Source organism: Aquarana catesbeiana, linkage group LG02 (assembly GCF_042186555.1).
Source record: "Aquarana catesbeiana isolate 2022-GZ linkage group LG02, ASM4218655v1, whole genome shotgun sequence".
NCBI classification, from domain to species: Eukaryota; Metazoa; Chordata; class Amphibia; order Anura; family Ranidae; genus Aquarana; species Aquarana catesbeiana.
Genome location: NC_133325.1, coordinates 173,182,337 through 173,200,538, shown reverse-complemented (window position 1 = coordinate 173,200,538; position 18,202 = coordinate 173,182,337). Strand labels below are relative to the sequence as shown.

At 39.1% G+C, this 18,202-nt stretch overlaps 1 protein-coding gene across 1 annotated transcript in view; it reads left to right on the top strand.

The window, feature by feature from the left end:
* Nucleotides 1-18,202, top strand: part of LRP1 (LDL receptor related protein 1) — a 523,305-nt gene that overhangs the window by 411,926 nt on the left and 93,177 nt on the right. The window contains exons 42-48 of the mRNA XM_073613827.1: nucleotides 1,175-1,364; nucleotides 2,462-2,666; nucleotides 5,332-5,524; nucleotides 6,948-7,070; nucleotides 7,549-7,677; nucleotides 17,204-17,323; nucleotides 17,694-17,807. Coding sequence (XP_073469928.1) covers nucleotides 1,175-1,364; nucleotides 2,462-2,666; nucleotides 5,332-5,524; nucleotides 6,948-7,070; nucleotides 7,549-7,677; nucleotides 17,204-17,323; nucleotides 17,694-17,807 — 1,074 coding nt within the window. The remainder of the gene's footprint in view (nucleotides 1-1,174; nucleotides 1,365-2,461; nucleotides 2,667-5,331; nucleotides 5,525-6,947; nucleotides 7,071-7,548; nucleotides 7,678-17,203; nucleotides 17,324-17,693; nucleotides 17,808-18,202) is intronic.

The following is an 18,202-nucleotide window of genomic DNA, read 5'->3' as shown; positions in this document are numbered from 1 at the left end:
TGCCATTTGCTAAGTGCTGATTTTGCTACTGTTAAAGCCGAACCCTGGGAATTCAAATACATATACAGAATGAGCTGCCAGAGGGGAGTTCCTTTTTTTTTTACTTTTATGTTGCTGTACATAGAGCTGCAAGCCCTGAAGATGGTGTCATCCATGGGCGTTATAAGGCGAGTAGTGATTTCCACTACTGTGAACTGATGCTTGAAAATTGAGGAGCGAGGCAGGACTAGACCACTGTGTGCATAGACAAGTTACAGTGATGACTGGTGTCAGTGGAGGCCATACATTATACAATCTTCTTGTACAATTTTCCTTTAGATTTAGCAAAACCATATAATATGATGTCAAACCTTAACACTTTAAATTTGTATGCAATCAAGCAGGCCCTTCCACTACATTTTCTTGTCCTGAGTTTAGCTTTAGCTTATCTATATGTCATTTTTATCAGACTTTTTTCACTTGGTATGAGATTTATATCTAAACTAACAGCCTTCTTACACCTAGGCAACCTACAATGTAATATGTTTGTGTGTCATACGTGGGAGAGGTGTGCTCTGAATAATAAATGCAGAGAAGGGTCTAAAGTAAGGATCAACTATTAGGTCAAACTGAAAAAAAAAAACTTTACTAGAACCTGCAGGCGTAAAAAAATATTATATTGTGATTATTCACTTTAAAGATGGAATGTTTTTTAGTTCCATATTGCATGTGCAAGGATGGGGAACCCCTGTCAAATACTATTGCTTTCGGAGCCTCCGATAGAGATCTCTGTTAGAAAGATTTGGTAGACTAGGGGAAGGCTAAAAACCATATTAGCTGTTTATTGCTTTCTATATCCCTGTAGCAAATGTTTCCTTGCATCCAGTCTGGTTAACCCATGACCGTGAGTGATGGGAAGTCTGGAGAGCTGCAAAAACCTGACAGGGGTCCTAACCTTCCCCACTCTATCCAAAATTAACAAAAAAAAGTTTTGGTTGGACTTTAAAATCTAAAAATAAATCTACTATTGCCTGGGTATGTTTTGCTATTTCCAAGAACTGCCATCAAGGCAAAATAATAGTTATTAATTCCATAAAAAGTGTTTTATGCCCATATGTAATTAAAAAGAAGTCATGTGTATTGCTTAAAAAAAAAAAAAAATTCATACAGGGAACTTGTACTTTTATTACCACAGATGTTGGATCAGTAGAAGGCCTGGCCTATCACCGAGCATGGGACACCCTGTATTGGACAAGTTACACTACATCAACAATTACTCGGCATACTGTTGACCAAAACCGTTTTGGGGCCTTTGAAAGAGAGACTGTAGTCACCATGTCTGGAGATGACCATCCTCGGGCCTTTGTTCTGGATGAGTGTCAAAAGTGGGTGTTGGATCCTCTAATTTGTTTTTTGGAAACATGTCATCTTTTCAGATTTTTTTTAACTCTTTGTTTTAAAGGTTATTTTTTTTGCTATACTCTATTGTAAATTGAAAAACAGCACAGCTAATATTTTCACCATGAGTACAGCAGGAAGTGCATGCACCACCTAAAGTATGTGTAAACCATAACTGAAAGACATTTGGTTTGCTGAAGCTTTGTGCATCATAAACAGTTGTCTGCATGGTGACTGCTTAGCATTTCTTAGGGTGGGTTTCCTGATGATGACAACAATGGACCGGGCCTTAGTAGGAACTCTTTTAGTCATCATGTGACAGCATGGTGACAACACAGGAGCATAATGTTGTCACCCTACAGTATAACAGGAAATGCCTGAACAATGAGCTTCATGGCAGGATCACCATCTATTATGTTAAAGATTTCTGTAGTTTGAAAGAGATTTGAACATGACATTGACATGTTAAGAGAGAAGTATGTTTTTTTTTTTTTTTTTTTTTTAATTCATATCTACCTAGGTGGATGCAGCATTGGTCCGATGCTGCATCAGTCCCCCGACGCCTCTTACACTGAGAACTGAGCGATCGAACACCGCCAACCGCTCGGTTCTCACAGCTCCATGAGCAGAGAGCGGTGTCGGTCCAGGGATCTGGCGGATCCCAACTTCCATTGTCGTGATGATGCAGAGCCTGGACCGACTCTGTGATGTCAGCAGAGAGCAGACTTCAGCCTGCTCTCTGCTGAAAATGGGTCACAGGAGTGCAAAATAAACGGGATTTCTGTGATCCATAGGAAAAGTACAGCCAAACAAGCTTTGGCTGTACTTCTTCTTCTTTAAAGCTTCTAAGATTTTAGTGATTGAGCTTACATATATTTTACTATAGATGGGATTGATATGAGAGACTGATATGTATGGTCCTTAACCTTGCGGTCATGTTTTTATTTTGCTTTCAATTTGTAATGAGTTTAACCTTTGTTAATTATCTCTCTTACTTGTCCAGTACAAAGATCACATTCCTTCACATGTTTCTGAATGTTACTCAGAGATCTTTTGAATATGTCTGTATCTGTGTCTTCTACAGCTTTATGTTCTGGACCAATTGGAATGAGAAGCATCCTAGCATTATGCGGGCAACACTCTCAGGCGGTAATGTGCTTTTCATTATTGACCGTGACATCCGCGCACCCAATGGCCTTGCTATTGACCACAAAGCTGAGAAACTGTACTTCTCTGATGCTACTCTCGACAAAATTGAGAGATGTGAATATGACGGTACCAACAGACAAGTAAGTCTTCTATGGTAAACATCTTGAGACAATTTGAAAAACTGGGTAATTCAGCTTTTGAGAGTGACACCTTAGTTATAGGCTTTGAGGAAGGTCAATGATTTAAGACTTGTTTCAAATATCAGTTATGGGTTTAGCTAGTCATTTAATTTTTTTCCTTAAAGTGGTTGTAAAGTCACATGTTAATTTTTCTAAAAATGATAATGCTTTTTAATAATTTTTCTAAAATTATAATGCCTTCTTTGCAGAGCCCTGTTGTGCTGTCATGTGACCTCTCTCTGCTCTCCCTTTGAGATTTCCCTCTGAAGAATGCAAGCTAGCAGAGGGAGGTAACGTGTCTGCATAGCAGGGCTCTGCAAAGAAGGTATTTAGCATTATAATTTTAGGAAAACACACAGACTGTACTGATCAGGGACCTAAAACAGAGGATCAAAGTAATGAATACATGTTTCTTTACTTTACACACTGGAGCAGCTGCAGGGAATAGAATTAAACAGGCATGAAAGGAGAGGAGATTGGCTCACACACAGACTACATGGAACTGACAGGAAGAGAAGTAGGGGGAGGAGGGAGATGCAGAGACGCTGAGGAGAGAGCAGGATGACAGAGGCACGTAAACTGACCACGCTAACATGGATCAGCAACCACGATAAATGTGGACAATTTTAAACAGGGGAAGACAGGAACATGCAGGATCAACCAGGCATTGTACAACATAGAATGGAACAAATGACACTACAGAAACACTATGCTATATATTATGCCTTAAAGGGATAGGGGTATTTTTTTTTTTGTTAGGATTACAACCACTTTAACTTGATGCAAAGATCATTTCATGAATTTGGTTTAGATGTGGATTGTTTTTAGTATGCTAATTATTGTAATATCCTGTACTTGCTATAACATTAAGGTAGAGAAACCTGCATGTGCAGTGATCAATAGCACTAAACAAGGAAAGTCCTCATTTGTAAGTTTTACTTTTAATTGTAGAAAAGATACTTGAGTAGTTAGTAAAAGAGTACATATAGAATGGAAAATAAAATCATAAGTAATGGGCGGGATTGTTTTTTGAAAGACTGATGTCAAACACATCTGCAGAAATGTGAAAAATGGAATAGAGGTGATTGTAATTTAATTTATAATTTTCAAAATGATTTAAATTGATTCTTCATACACCGCCAATATGTAATTTAGATCTGTTTTTTTGGAAATTTCAATATGTAAATGACTATAAAACGCTCTTCCAAATTACATTCATGTGTGGTCCATGAGTCACACTCTGGATGGTCTAAGGCTTTTAGTGGTGTAACCCACGGTTACGTTTTGAGACTCTTACTTTAAACTTGTCCTTTTATAATATATGTTTTGTAATTAAAATAGTGTTTCTGTGTTTGCGAATGACACAAAACTTGTGGAATATCCTTCTTACAACATGATTCTATTTTACAATCTGACCTAGACACACAGGCTAGTTAGGCAGCCAATGGGGTTTTTCCTGGGTAAATGTAACATATGGGGGTCAAAACGAAGTATGCAGCGTGCCATCTAATGGGTATAAAATTAGGTTCCTCAGTAATGAGAGAGGATCTCTGTGCTATTTTGGTTCTTAAAATAAATATCACATACAGCTTCTAAAGCTAGCAAAGTACTTTACTATAGCCATAAACTCCGGAAAGGAAGTGAAAGAAATAATTTTGCTCTTTTACAAAGTATTAGTTAGACTTCTTCTAAAATATACAGTTCAATCTTAGACACCAGTTTACAGGAAGGATGTCCTGGAAGGAATTCAGAGAATGGCAAATACACTTTTACTATGGGGGCTTGGTGGAGTTTCAGTGAAAGATTAGCCAGATAGGTGAGGAAATGGGGGTATGTTTACCTTGTATAACTATTGTATATGCAGTAAATGAGCCATATAGAACATTCAGTTAAAAACACTTTTTCATTTTATTTAATGGCACCACAAAGATTTGAGCGTGTTTGAAACTGGAAGAAAAGAAATGTAACCTCTGCATGCAGAAGGCCACTTTATTGTACAATAAACTATGAATATGTGCACTAATACTTCACAAGAACTGTGTCTAGCAGATTCAGCTGATTTCTTCATAAAAGGGTTGGCTGCTTTTTAAAAGCATGAAATAGATTGGGTATTATATTTATAAGTTAGTTGATACTGTTTTTATTTTTTTTTTATAAAGTTGATAGATATGTGTCTTTTTAACATACATTAGTTAGCTATACAGTATCTGTATGCATTCATTAATTTGTTGACAGTAAAATAATTTGAAATAAGAGGATGATAATAAGGATGTTTACGAGCAGATGAATAATTATTATTTAAAGTGTATCTAAAGCCAGAACTTCTTTTTTTAAGTCTTGTGTAGTGTGGTTAAAGACTAGAGCCCCTGTCAAGTCTAGATTGCTGTCCATGTCCCCAATAGGGACAATCACCATCTCTTTGTCCCAGTGACCATTGTCACTGCGACAAAAAGTTAGTAGTGATCCAAAGATTAACTTTAGAATTCATTTATTTTTTGTCTTTCTTTTCTTCTTCTGTAGCCATTTACTTCTTCATCTTCTTTTCCCTACATTGCGTGTTTATTGCTGTATTGTGGGATAAGGGCAAGCTCATATGGTATTGTGTTGATTTTTTTTTTTTTTTTAGTGGATTTTAAAGTCTGATCCAGTTCACCCCTTCGGCCTAGCAGTATATGGAGACTACATCTTTTGGACAGACTGGGTGCGCCGGGCAGTTCAGCGGGCAAACAAACATGATGGTTCAGACCTGAAACTTCTTAGAGGTGATATTCCTCAGCAACCTATGGGAATAATTGCCGTGGCAAATGATACTAACAGCTGTAAGTAAAATCTTTTATTTCATATTCTTCATAAATTTTTTAATAAAAAAGCAAGGTCTGCAATTTTATATTTGACCCAATAGTTACTTTATCGTTTAAAAAAAAAAAAACCCTGTAAAATAAAAAAAGTAAATATATTTACGTTACTCATGGCTTCTGCCCACATGGTGCCTAGGCAATGATAGTGTCACCACCCTTCCATCAAGATACCAGGAGGTGCTGAGTATCCCAAATTTCATGGGATTCTGGATAATCAACATTCCCTAAGATCTTTCTGGATGGATGGATGGCACTGTCACTCCCTGCAGTATGCAAGTATATGTACTTTTTAAAATTTAAATTCCAGAAATTCTGGCATTGTTGCTCTAGAAGTAGAAACAGAACATTGGTTAAGCTGCTGCCTGTTTATAATTACAGTAGGTTAATAGGGGTATGGTCAAATGTAAAAGATCCAGACATTTGATATTTGAATCAACCTCTGGATTGTGAGAGAAGCTAGATGTACATGTAATAAAAACCAAAAATAATCGCGCTAATGAATGATAGTGTTAATAATAGCAGCACAGCTGCTGACACAAATCTGGCAAAAAGACTAACATAAATCACAAAGTGCAGCACTGAGAATTAATAAAAAGTCCCAATATTTGAGGAAATGTGACCTCTCAATAAAAACAGTCCAATAGGTGTAGGACCACACAAAGGAAAGTGCTGGGAAGAATCCGTCACCAAGAAGAAAAGGTTCACACTGACTCTTACCCCAATGAGTGGACTACTTAATCAAAAGCAGTCAAACACGCTTGAAAATCCTCCACTTAGATTTCACTATAAACGTGGGGAGATAGATTGCACGAACACCAATAGGATCCTCCTTAGACTCTCATCACGTCAGGACATCATGTAAATAGGTATAAAAAACTTCATTGCGCAGTATTACTGACAAGTACTTTTATTAAGAATGCAACAAAGTCCAGAATACTCACAAACAACGATGTAAAAAGCGCATTGCAATCCAATAAAAACTATCAATGTTTCCATCCAATGTGATGACCGGCTGTCGAGCTTGGCAACGTCAGATGTACATGTAGTGTTAGATGGACTTTAGGTGAGCAACAATCACATTAAACCCTAACTCCAGCTAACCATTTTTAAGTAGTTAGAGCAGTAGGATATAATAAAAGATTTAGCCATATGTTTAAAAGCTTTTGACCATTTTAAGCACCCCTGACTGTGTTATATGGTTTGTCCCAACAACAGTAGCATTCAGTTTTGCCGCAGAGCTTGGACAGTATTTAAAGATGAAACAAATATATACAGAATACAGCATACTTTATTAATCTCAAAGGCCCATGAAAAAAAATACTATTACAGATTTTAATCAAATTGCTCTGATATGCTAACCTGTTTTATTATTACCCTGTAATAGGCGAGTTATCTCCATGCAGCAACAACAGCTTTTGTCAAGACCTGTGTCTTATCACTGCTGATGGGAGAGTGAACTGCTCCTGCCGAGGAGATAGGATTCTACAGGATGACTTTACATGCAAAGGTATTTTTTACAGAATCGTAGGGAATATGATTGTTGGGATGAACCCAGCAAATGCATGCGGTAAGATTCAGATTGGAGGGGCCTCTGCTTTGTGTCATCCCCTCCAGAGTAAAGCGGCCAGTTATCAAATTTTGCAATGTTATTGTATTGCAGTTTTAAAAAAACATTCTATTGTTAATTCTTTATAATCGTTCGTGCAGCTAATATGGGAATAGAGAAATAGAAGAAAAGGCAAAATCATTTTATATTTTAAAAGTGTGTAGCCCATCTCTGTGTTCTTGAAGAGCATTGGCTCTATTATTTTTATCACCACCTACTGGCAAAGTGGTGATAATGCCTCAAGATTGTCTATTTTCAGAAAAGAACCTTTCTAAAAACTACAGCTGAAATTTTGAGTCTTTAAATATTCTCTGGTACTGGAAGCAGCCTCTTCTACTATAACATTTTTGTTATTTTTTATGCATCTTCTGTTAATCAGCCCCCAATTCTACTTGCAATCCCCATGATGAATTTGAGTGTGGCAATGGCGACTGCATCAACTACAGCTTGACATGTGATACATTGGCCCACTGTAAGGACAAGGCAGATGAGAAACACTCTTACTGTGGTAAGTTTAATCCCATTTTGACTAATAGCAGGCCATGCAGTGATCAGATGAACTCTGCCACATCAGGGGCAGATCTACATCTGTAATAAATGGATAAATCCTGTATAATAATGATGATACTGTGCCATGCATGTTATATTGATCAGGATGTTACTAGCAGACATTGACACTGTGAATTTTAGACATGTGAACATATTGGCTCCTAGTTTCCTCTTGACAGTAATCATCAAAAGGCCACAATTGCTTAAACTTTGATTTATCATAAAAACAATCAGTCTCACATTGCCCTAATTGTAAGTAAAAATACACCTCTACTTAACAATTTTGTAATAGTAATTTTGTAATTTGGTACATATGCTATGATGGCATGAATGAACGTTAAATGAGAATTTTTACCCTACTGATCTAATGACATGCTGCTGTAATAGATTGGGGACATAATAAGGAAATGGAGAACATATGTAAAGTAGAGTGGCATGTGTATCAAGAGATGTACCTGGGAGAGAGAGCAGGACTAGCAGATTAGGGCAGCAGTGAGCAAACGAAGAGTGCCATTTGGCAAGATAGTCAATAGATCAGAGGCATAGATTAGAAATAATGCCTAAAACTGGATTTGGGCTTTTTTCAAGCACAAGTAGCTTTCCTAACACATTGAAGCGCGTAACTGTTGCAAGACAAACACTCCTGTACAAGCCCAGGTGCCATCATGCTTCTCCAGTGGATGATGGTGATCTGCTGCATTTCATAACAAAGTTCAGGAGATTGTGGTGCTTGCTAGTGGTGAGATGATTTGACGGAGGACTGCATGTTTTTCATAAGAGATCTTATCAACAGAGCCGGGACAAGGGGTGGGCAGGAGGGCTGGCTGCCCTGGGCGCAGTGGTATCATGTGAGGTGCGGGGGCATCACAAGGAAATTAGGAGGAGGGCAATTGTGTTCGGTGGGGGAACTTGGGGGACAGAAGGGGGTAGGAATTTTTCTAGGAGGGGAAGTTTGGGGGGTGTCTTAGGAAAGATGATTTGAGGGGATTTGTGTTAGGAGGAGGATGAGGGTCGAGGATTTGTGCTGGAAGAGATATGAAAGAGGAGGGAGGGGATTTGGGCTAGGAGGGGACATTTTTTGAAGGGGAGATTTTTACTAGTAGGGATGATTGGAGGGTATTTGTGCTAGGAGGGGAATATGTGCTGGGAGGAGGGATTTGGAGTGGGGGAGAGAGGATGTGTGCTCAGAGGGGAAATTTGAGGAGTGACTTTTTTGGGTGGGGGGGGGGTGATTGGTGCTGGGGGGGAATTGGGGGGAGAGAGGATTTTAGCGAGCTGGGAGGAGGAATGGGGGGGACAAATATTTGTGCAGGGGAGTGGATTTGTCCTGTGAGGAGGGGGAATTTATGCTTAGGGGGTGAGCATGCAGATTAGTGCTCAATTTTTTCTTTTTTTGGGGCGGAGGGGGTGTTTTACTAAAACACAATGCTCATACATCTTGGGGTGGGGGCCATGTTTGCCCTGAGCTCCAGATGACCTTGTCCCACCACTGCTGGTCACCTATATCCAGTATGCCTTTTGAAGGACCTAACAATTGTACAATAATGTATTCAGTTTTTATTTTGTAATAAAAGCAAAATGAGTCAACAGCGCTCAAGACCTCAAACAGCACTGTTGGCCCGTTTTGCTTTTATTTTTTTTTACCATCAAAGTTTATTGAAGTGAGAAAAATGCAACTATGGAGTCGCAGCTCCATATAAAGAAAAGACATATATAGAATATACATATGAATCAGCAAAGACTTTAACAATGTTTGTACATTTAAATTATTATCTATTGCAGGAATTTGCATCCCTGAGTAATTGTATATTTAATAAGTGTCTTAAAGTTTCGCATTATGTTGATTAACATTTGAGAAGAGAAAGATAGTTTAGAAATGGAAAGAATAGAAAGTGATCTATAGCTTTACGTGTAGGTAATTGGGTGTAGACCCCTAGAGCTTGTTTTGATTATTCATTTTCCAGATTATAGTTCTATCGTTGCATACATTCAGATAGTATTGAACAGTAACAGAGAATATTTGCTAAGGAAGTAAATAATCTGTGGATGATCTTATCTATGAAGTTTAAACTACCTTAACATGGATTCATTAAGTTTGAATATGTCTGAGAGTATCTGTATAAAAACCAAGGATTCCATGTCTTATGTAAGCGCTCTACGTTTTCCCCTGCCTGGGCAATGGTCTCCTCCATCTCGCATATCTCTGATATCTTACTGAGCCAATCCCTAATAGTTGGTATTTTTGTGGATTTCCAATGAAGTGGGATCAGTGCTTTTGCAGCATTCAGTAAATGTTTGGAGAGAGAATGTTTGTACTCTTTAATGGGAAATTCTGTGACATGGAGGAGACACCCTGCCGCGTCTAGTGTTAATGATGTCTCTGTGATTTGGAATATTTTCTCCCTGACCTCTGACCAGTAAGTTTCCAGCACAGGACACTGCCACCAAATGTGTAGCAAGGTTCCCCTTTCTTTATGACAACGCCAACATGTGTCAGAATAATCCGGAAACCAAGAATGTAGCTTTACTGGTGTGGCATACCATTGAGTAAGCAGTTTATACGCTGTTTCTTGTGTGGTAGTACTTAGAGAGCATTTATGGGCAAAGATGCATGCTTTCCTCCATTGTACCTCTAATAATGACATGCCTAATGCTGTCGACCAGCTCTCTCTGAATCCATGGCCATTTGCACTTGCTCCATTTTGAATCCAACTGTAGGCTAATGAGGTCACTTTGGGAATCGGTTCTCCTGTCTTACAGACTGCTTCTAATTCCGTTAGTGGTCTACTAAAGTCAGTAAAGTCTCTGAAATCTTGGTTATAAAAGCAATCCATGGCTAATAGTGATTTGTTTGTATTTTTAGACCGTAAGGAGCGGTTTCTTACTCCTGGTAAAAAGTCAGGGTTATCTTGCAATGGGGTGAGTGGGCTTAAGTGAGAGGAGAAGTTTGCGAGAGTAGTTCGTTTATGAAAGATTGCCAGGGTTGTGCCTATGAGAGGATGTGATTTCATTTCTGCTGTGAGGCTAGTCCATGGAATCCATGGTGAGAACCTAATGGGAGTTTGGTTCATTGCCTCCTCCAGTTCTACCCAATCTTTAATTTTGTGATGACAATGCCAGTCAACTATCCTTGTGATATGTGCTGCAGATAAGAAACACGGAAGTCCGGAATACCCATCCCTCCTTTCTCTTTAGATTGTGTGAGTACTGTGCATCGGATTCTGGGTTTTTTGTGGGCCCATATAAATTTCATTTGGGTTGCGTTTAAGGCTTTAAAAAAACTTAGGGGGATCTTTATCGGTAGGTTTCTAAATAGGTATAGGACTCTTGGTAGTATAGTCATTTTACAAATAGCAATACGTCCGAACCACGAAAAACCTTTTGTGTGCCAGCTTTGGAGATCCGAGCAAATTGTTTTTAATAGAGGGATAAAATTACGTTCATAAATTTGGGAGATCTGGGGAGTCAGCCATATCCCTAGGTATTTAAGCGCTGAATTTTCCCATTTAAAGGGGCAGTTGGATTTGATAGCTTCTATTTTATTTGTGGGGATGGTGATGTTCATTGCTTTGGACTTGGAGTAATTGATTTTTAGGTTGGAGAGATATCCAAATAAAGAAAATTCTTTCAATAAGGTAGGGAGTGAAATATTGGGGTCAGATATAAAAAATAACAGGTCGTCCGCGTAGGCCGCTACTTTGAACTCCTTTCCAGCTATTTTAAAACCGTTTATTGCTTTCTCTGCTGCAATCCGTCTGATGAATGGTTCTAGTGTTAGAATAAACAAAAGTGGTGAGAGGGGACAACCCTGTCTCGTACCATTATTCATGTTTACAGTTTCTGAAAGCAAACCATTAATCTTGAGTTGTGCAGTAGGGTTGTTGTAGAGTGATGAGATCCATGTCATCATATGATTTCCCAAGCCAATGTATCTGCATGTCTCCAGCATATAATCCCAGGCCACTCGATCGAAGGCCTTCTCCGCATCAGTTGACAGGAGAAGGCCTTCGATGTTCTCCTTCCGGGCAGCGTATATCAAGTTAAGAGCTTTTATGACGTTATCTCTGGTTTCTCTGCACGGCATGAAACCTGCTTGCTCAGAGCCTATCAGGTTGTGAAGCAAAGGTTTCAACCTGTTGGCTATTATTTTTTACATCAATTTCACATCTAAATTTAATAGCGATATTGGCCTGTAGCTGGCGCACTCTGCTGGGTCTTTATTTGGCTTGGGAAGAATTATAATGTGTGCTGCCAGAAAGTTTGGTGGGATCTCCCTAGGTTGTGACATGTAGTTCATCGCTCTCAGTAGCGGCCCGAGCAAAGTGGCCTGGAACGTTTTATAGTATATGGCTGTGAAGCCGTCTGGTCCTGGGCTTTTCTCTGGTTTAAGGTCTTTGTTGTAGTTCTATGGCTTCTATGGGTTTTTCTAATAGGGATACGTCTTCTGCAGTCAGAGTGGGTAAATTGGATTCTTTTAGGTAATGTTGAATAATTTGTTGCTGTGTTCCCTGAATCTCGTTAGGTTTTTGTGAATCTGGCAGATTATATAAGGCCGTGTAATATTCGTGGAAGTGGCGTGCGATACGTTTGGTGACAATGTCCATTTTTCCCTCCTTCGTTCGTATGCCTGAGATATTTTGTTGTGTTCTTGTAGTTTTCAGGGCTCTCGCTAAAAATTTGCCTGTTTTGTTACCGTGTTCGTAGTAAATTTTTTTCCTAAAAAATAGGAATCTTTTAGACCTTGTGTCATAAATCTGTTGCAGTGCTTTCCTGTTTTCTAAAAGTTCTGTTGCTGATTGTTCTGTCAGGGATTGTTTATGTAGAGTTTCCAGGCTTCGAATTTTCTCTGTCAGATGTTTAATTTGTTTTTCTCTTTCTTTTTTACATTGGGAACCTACTCGAATGAGATCTCCTCTTATTGTGCATTTATGGGCCTCCCATATTGTCAGGGGGTTTACCTCAGGTGTGGAATTGTGTGTAAAATAGTCTTTCAGCGCTGTGGCAATTTGCGGTAGTAGACTTGGATCTGTCATTAAGGTCGAATTTAATCTCCATGTGTTGGTTTTTGGAAGGGGTTCAGATAAGTTTAAAGTAAGTGATGTAGGAGCGTGGTCTGATAACATTTGAATCCCTATATTTGCTTCCGAAATCTTGTCTAGATCTCTTTGTGAGATAAAGATGTAGTCTATTCATGAATATCTGCAATGTGGTATTGAATAAAAAGTGTAGTCTTTATCATCAGGATGCAAAAATCTCCAAGAATCGACTAGTTGTAGGGAGTGAAGTAGTGTTTTGAACCTTTTAAGGATTTTGTACGTCATATAAGTTTTACTTGTAGATGTATCAGTTAGAGGATTCAATGGTACATTGAAGTCTCCTCCTAAGATAAAGCATCCTGAGCTGAATTCTCGGAGTTTGTCAAGTATGCGTTTACAAAAGGTTAAATGTGCTGTGTTGGGAAAATATACGTTGGCAAGTGTCATGGGAGTACCGAGGCAGTTGCCCTTCAGGAATATAAACCTACCCTCTGGGTCGATGAGTTTATCTGTGACTTCAAAGGAAGCATCTCTACTAATAAGTACGGATACTCCCTTGGATTTGGCCAGGTTATTGGTTGCATGATAAGCCTGTGTGAAAAAGAAGTCAGTCAGTTTGGGAACCTTTTGGGTCTGGAAGTGGGTCTCCTGTAAAAATACAAATCAGGGCTTACCTTTTTTGAGTTCTTTTAGTAGAGCAGTGCGTTTTTTAGGGATGTTTAGACCTTTTGTGTTGTGAAAGATCACTGTGGGTGCATGCCCCAGGGATGAGTATGCCATCGTGTGGACTCAGAGAGAGCTGGTAGATCAAGATCTGGAAATAAAGCTTTAATTACCGTTAGTATCTTAGCTCTGAATTACGGTCAGTCAATGCACTTTTTTCAGTTCCTGAAAGAGATAGTGGAGAAAAGTAGGAGTGAGATTGAGAAAGAGTATAGAAAGAGAGAGTAAGATATACTGTAATCTCCCTGGTCACCAAGTAGGTCCAAGGTAAGTAATTTAAATTAGTGCTCCTTTTCAGGTCAAGGAGCACTTGTTGGAAGAAGTGGATGACTGCCCGGACTGTCAAATAAGCAAGGTTAAATGTATTGGTAAAACAACACTTATTACGAGAGCGAAAACCGGTAACAGCCTGTGTAAATAGAACTAAAGTTGTATTAGTCATCTCTGCACCTAAGATGCTTAACGAAGGAAACAGTGGGCTCCAATTGTGGAGAACTAAACATGAACAAGAGAAATAATAACTTCTTTGTGTATGAAAATGTCGCTGTGTTGCATGGAAATCGCGAGTTTCCCCGCCCTTAAACGGAGCCAGTCACCCGCCAGCTCCATGCAAAGATGTATATGGGGAAGGATTAAAGGTGTTATCGATTCCCATCTTTATCTCTAATATCAATATAGTCCGTATATCTTTGTATGTGAATACACCTGTCATTATCAACTTAAGTCTTCCTATTTCTGCTATCATCTCTATGACTATTATACTCTTTAAGCCTCAACTCGTAGGTATCGTGTTCAAAATGATTTGTGTAAGTGTTGGGAGTGACAGCTCCAAGATGACTCCTCTTGATCTTTGTCGGGTAAGTCAATAAGGCAGATCCAAAGATGCATTGGGTTTAAAGTGGGGAGCGAGTCATTTTTTCCAGAGCGACTCCTATCTGGTTTGTTTGAACTCTTTGTGGTGGAGTGTGGTATAGCCGGCAAAGGCGGCTTTGTCTTGGATAAGTGTTACTTACGGTCTTGCCAGATAAATGATGTTCATGAGTAGAGATCTTCAGACATCCTCAAGTCCCCTGGAAGAATGAGGTCTGTTGTTAGGAGTTCCAGCTTGAGAACCACCAGGGCGTGATGATTTCATCTTTTTTAAATGACGCTTGTCTGGAGAAGCAAGTGGTGATCTGGGTTGTGACTTCTCCAGGGGAGGCAGCAGGACTCCTGATACCATTCTGGTAATTCCACAAGGTCTAGTTGAAGTGCTTGGCAGAAATCCGAGAGATCTTCTGGCGAGCGAAGTGTATGTTGCCTACCGTTGTGGTTCACCAGGAGTGCGAACGGAAAGCGCCACGTGTAATGAATGTCCTTCTCTCTGAGTTTATCAAGTAGTGGCCGAAGAGCTCTACGGTTCTTTAGAGTTATCTGTGAGAGGTCGTGAAAGAGCATGATGGTCTCACCATTAAAGACAATTTGATAATTTCTGCGGGCTCTACGTATAATGTCCTCTTTTAGAGAGAAAATTTGCAGGCATCAAATTATATCACGAGGCATGTTATCAGGTCCTCTAGCTCTGAGCGCTCTGTGAGCCCTCACGAATTCTATGGCTGTGTCTTCTGGTCTGTCTAGCAAGCTGTTAAAGACCCTTTGTAGAGCTGGGAGTATTTGTTCAGCCTCCACCGATTCAGGGATCCCCCTCACCCTGATATTATTCCTCCTTCCTCTGTTGTCTAAGTCCTCTAAATGTTTATTTATTTCAATAAGATGTTGGGGTTGTGTGGAGGTCACTCTCTCTAGTTGATGTATTGCCTTGTCCCTGCCTCTGCCTGCAGCTTCTGCAGTGGCCATCTTGTCTGTGAGTACCATCATGCTGGACTTTAAGTCTGTGATTGCTGCAGAAAAGGTTGCTTTAATGTCGGCTGCAAAGCCTGACATGCCAGCGTGAGTGGTAGGTCAGGGTGAGGAGTGTTCCTACCATTGTCGTCCGCCGTGGATTGAGAGTCCTCACTGTAATCTTCCTCTACACGTGGCGTCGCCATCTTGGATCCCGACATGCTGATCCGTTCTGCCGGGGGATTTCGGAAAAGGTCCGATATATTCCTGCCTTTATAAGCTGCCGCTAAGCGGCGGGATCTTGTGTGGGGTGTCCCCAGATTCCTCCTGCTCATTATCAGGTGCTGTCGGTGCGAAGAGACGGGCTCAGGCTGCTGTATTACCGGAGCTCCTGTGTTAAGCGTCCATCTCTGCCACACGCCAAGCCACGCCCCCGTTTTGCTTTTATTGATTATCCATTACTCCAAGTATTTCTCACAACAGCTGGGACAATTATGTACTTTCCACTGGCTGTATCGTATGTGATTCAACTGATTTAGACTTTGTATATTTTATTTTTTAAGCAAATTGTTAAGTTTGTAAAATGTATTGTACATTATGTGTCATTTCAAATACATTTTGAGAGTGGAATACATTTTTTCCTTTGCTCCTCTACAAAGTCTAACAATAGACCAATGCCTACCTATGACTAATACATATAACATAGATTGATGCGCTCTGATACAAAGTTCAATCAATGTGAGAAAAGAATTTTTTGTGCTAAAAAACCAATGTGAAAAAAAAAAAAAAAAATTGCTACCAAATCGCTAAAAAATCACATATATATAAAATTGCAAATATTTAAAAACTGTGTTCCTCCAGTTACACAAATCCATTGGAAGTGGTGCGATATCTCCAAAGTAAACTACGCAACAATTGTGTATAAATATACTAAAAATGCGTTTACAAATAGTAATCAATCCAAATTAGTGCCAATAAATAAATAAATTGGATATATTCCCTGTGATAAGTGTTGAATCCTCCGTAATAAAAAATAAATAAATGATAAACTTTTAAAGGTGCAATATATATACAATTGATGAGTATAAATAGATAAATAGTGCCAATAGAATCTGATTAAATATAGATGATTAAATTCATGAGATAGGATAAGTAGCAGGTGACAGTTCAATCCTCAGTAATCTGGGATATCTGGATTGCTGCAGTACTTATTTGTTCACCCTCTGAGCTATTTCTTCCACAGCCACAATGAATGGTAATTTTCTCAGTATCAAGTGGTTTTATGTAAAATAAACAAAGAGAGAAAACATTGTGCAATATTGTTACAATAAAAGTTCACAGGCAAAACAGCACAGTTAAACACTCACGTGTGCCTGACTTGTTTTAGGCATGCAGATAGGCAGATCTCAGCTAGCTTGTAAGGACAAGGCTTGCTACGCAAGCTGCTGCTGCTTGATACAATGTATTCAGCAGACTGTGTCCTAGGCTCCTCCCACGCGTTACATCACTGACACGTGACTTTCTCAAGGCTTCCTTGAGATATATATTTTATATATGCGATTTTTTTAGCGATTTGGTAGCAATTTTTTTTTTTAGCACAAAAAATTATTTTCTCACATTGATTGAACTTTGTATCAGAGCGCATCAATCTATGTTATATGCTTTAATTTTTAGGGGATTCTGACCACTATATAATTGATAGCAGCTTGATATCATTGTCAATCCAACAAACTTTTTTATTTTTTTATTTAATTAATTGCACGTGCATTCACATACATTTGATTTACACTTATTTGATTGTATATGTCACGCTAGAACATTATTGCGCTTGGTGTTTTTGTTTATTTACCTATGACTAATAGTCCAGTAAAAATGTAATAGTAATTGTTTCCTGTGCCCCCACAGCTAATCGTCAATGTAAGAAAGGTTTCCGTCACTGTATGAATGGACGATGCATCTCCTCTGCTTACTGGTGCAATGGCCTGGATGATTGCGGTGACAACTCGGACGAGGGATCTTGCAACAGTGAGTATGTCCAGCTCCCTGAAATGTCCTGCCTATAGCTTATGATCTGCTTCAGCTACAGCCTTCTTGATACAATCATAGACAGATCTTCAAAAATGACATGCAGTCTTTTGAATATTGGTGTATGTTTTTGCCTCTGTTGGAGCAGACAATAATGTGTAGTACTTTTAACTTACTGTATTCATAGCAAAGATAAACGGAATGAGGTAGGTATGAGCAAAGAAAAATGTCTTCAAGCAGACTTGCTGGCCATTTCTTTTGTCCATATCAAAGATTTACTGTACAGACATCTGGTAGTCTTGTGGCTGACTTTGTCATTGTACTATGCAGTGAATAGTATGAGGCCTGTTAACCCTGCTGTGTCTTGCAGAAACCAGCTGTGCCCCTACAGAGTTTCGTTGCCGAGATGGGACCTGTATCTCAAACTCAAGCCACTGTAACCAGCTCATTGACTGCGATGACGCTTCTGATGAGATGAATTGCAGTAAGTACACTGTTAACATTACAGTCTTGTACCATCCCCAGCATGTATGACTGTTTTGGATGTGCTAGAGAAGACTTGAATTGGTCCAATTATTCAAATGTGCAAAAAGTTAATACTATTTGCAGCATCAGCTACCATGTAACTGTTTACCATGTAAAATCACATGACTATTTCGATGGTAATTCCATAATAAACCACATTTTGAAATAATTTTAAAGCACACATTTTACCAATTTGTAATTTTTTGAGGCTTTTGTGCGGTTAATTCCTTGGTATTAGGAAAGAAAAGATGCAGACCTGTTTGTGCTGCCTGCCGGTTACATGCAGAAGACTTTAAAATTTTGTCTGCAAGTGCAATTTACTCTTTAAAGCATAACTCCATGAAAACAGCTAAT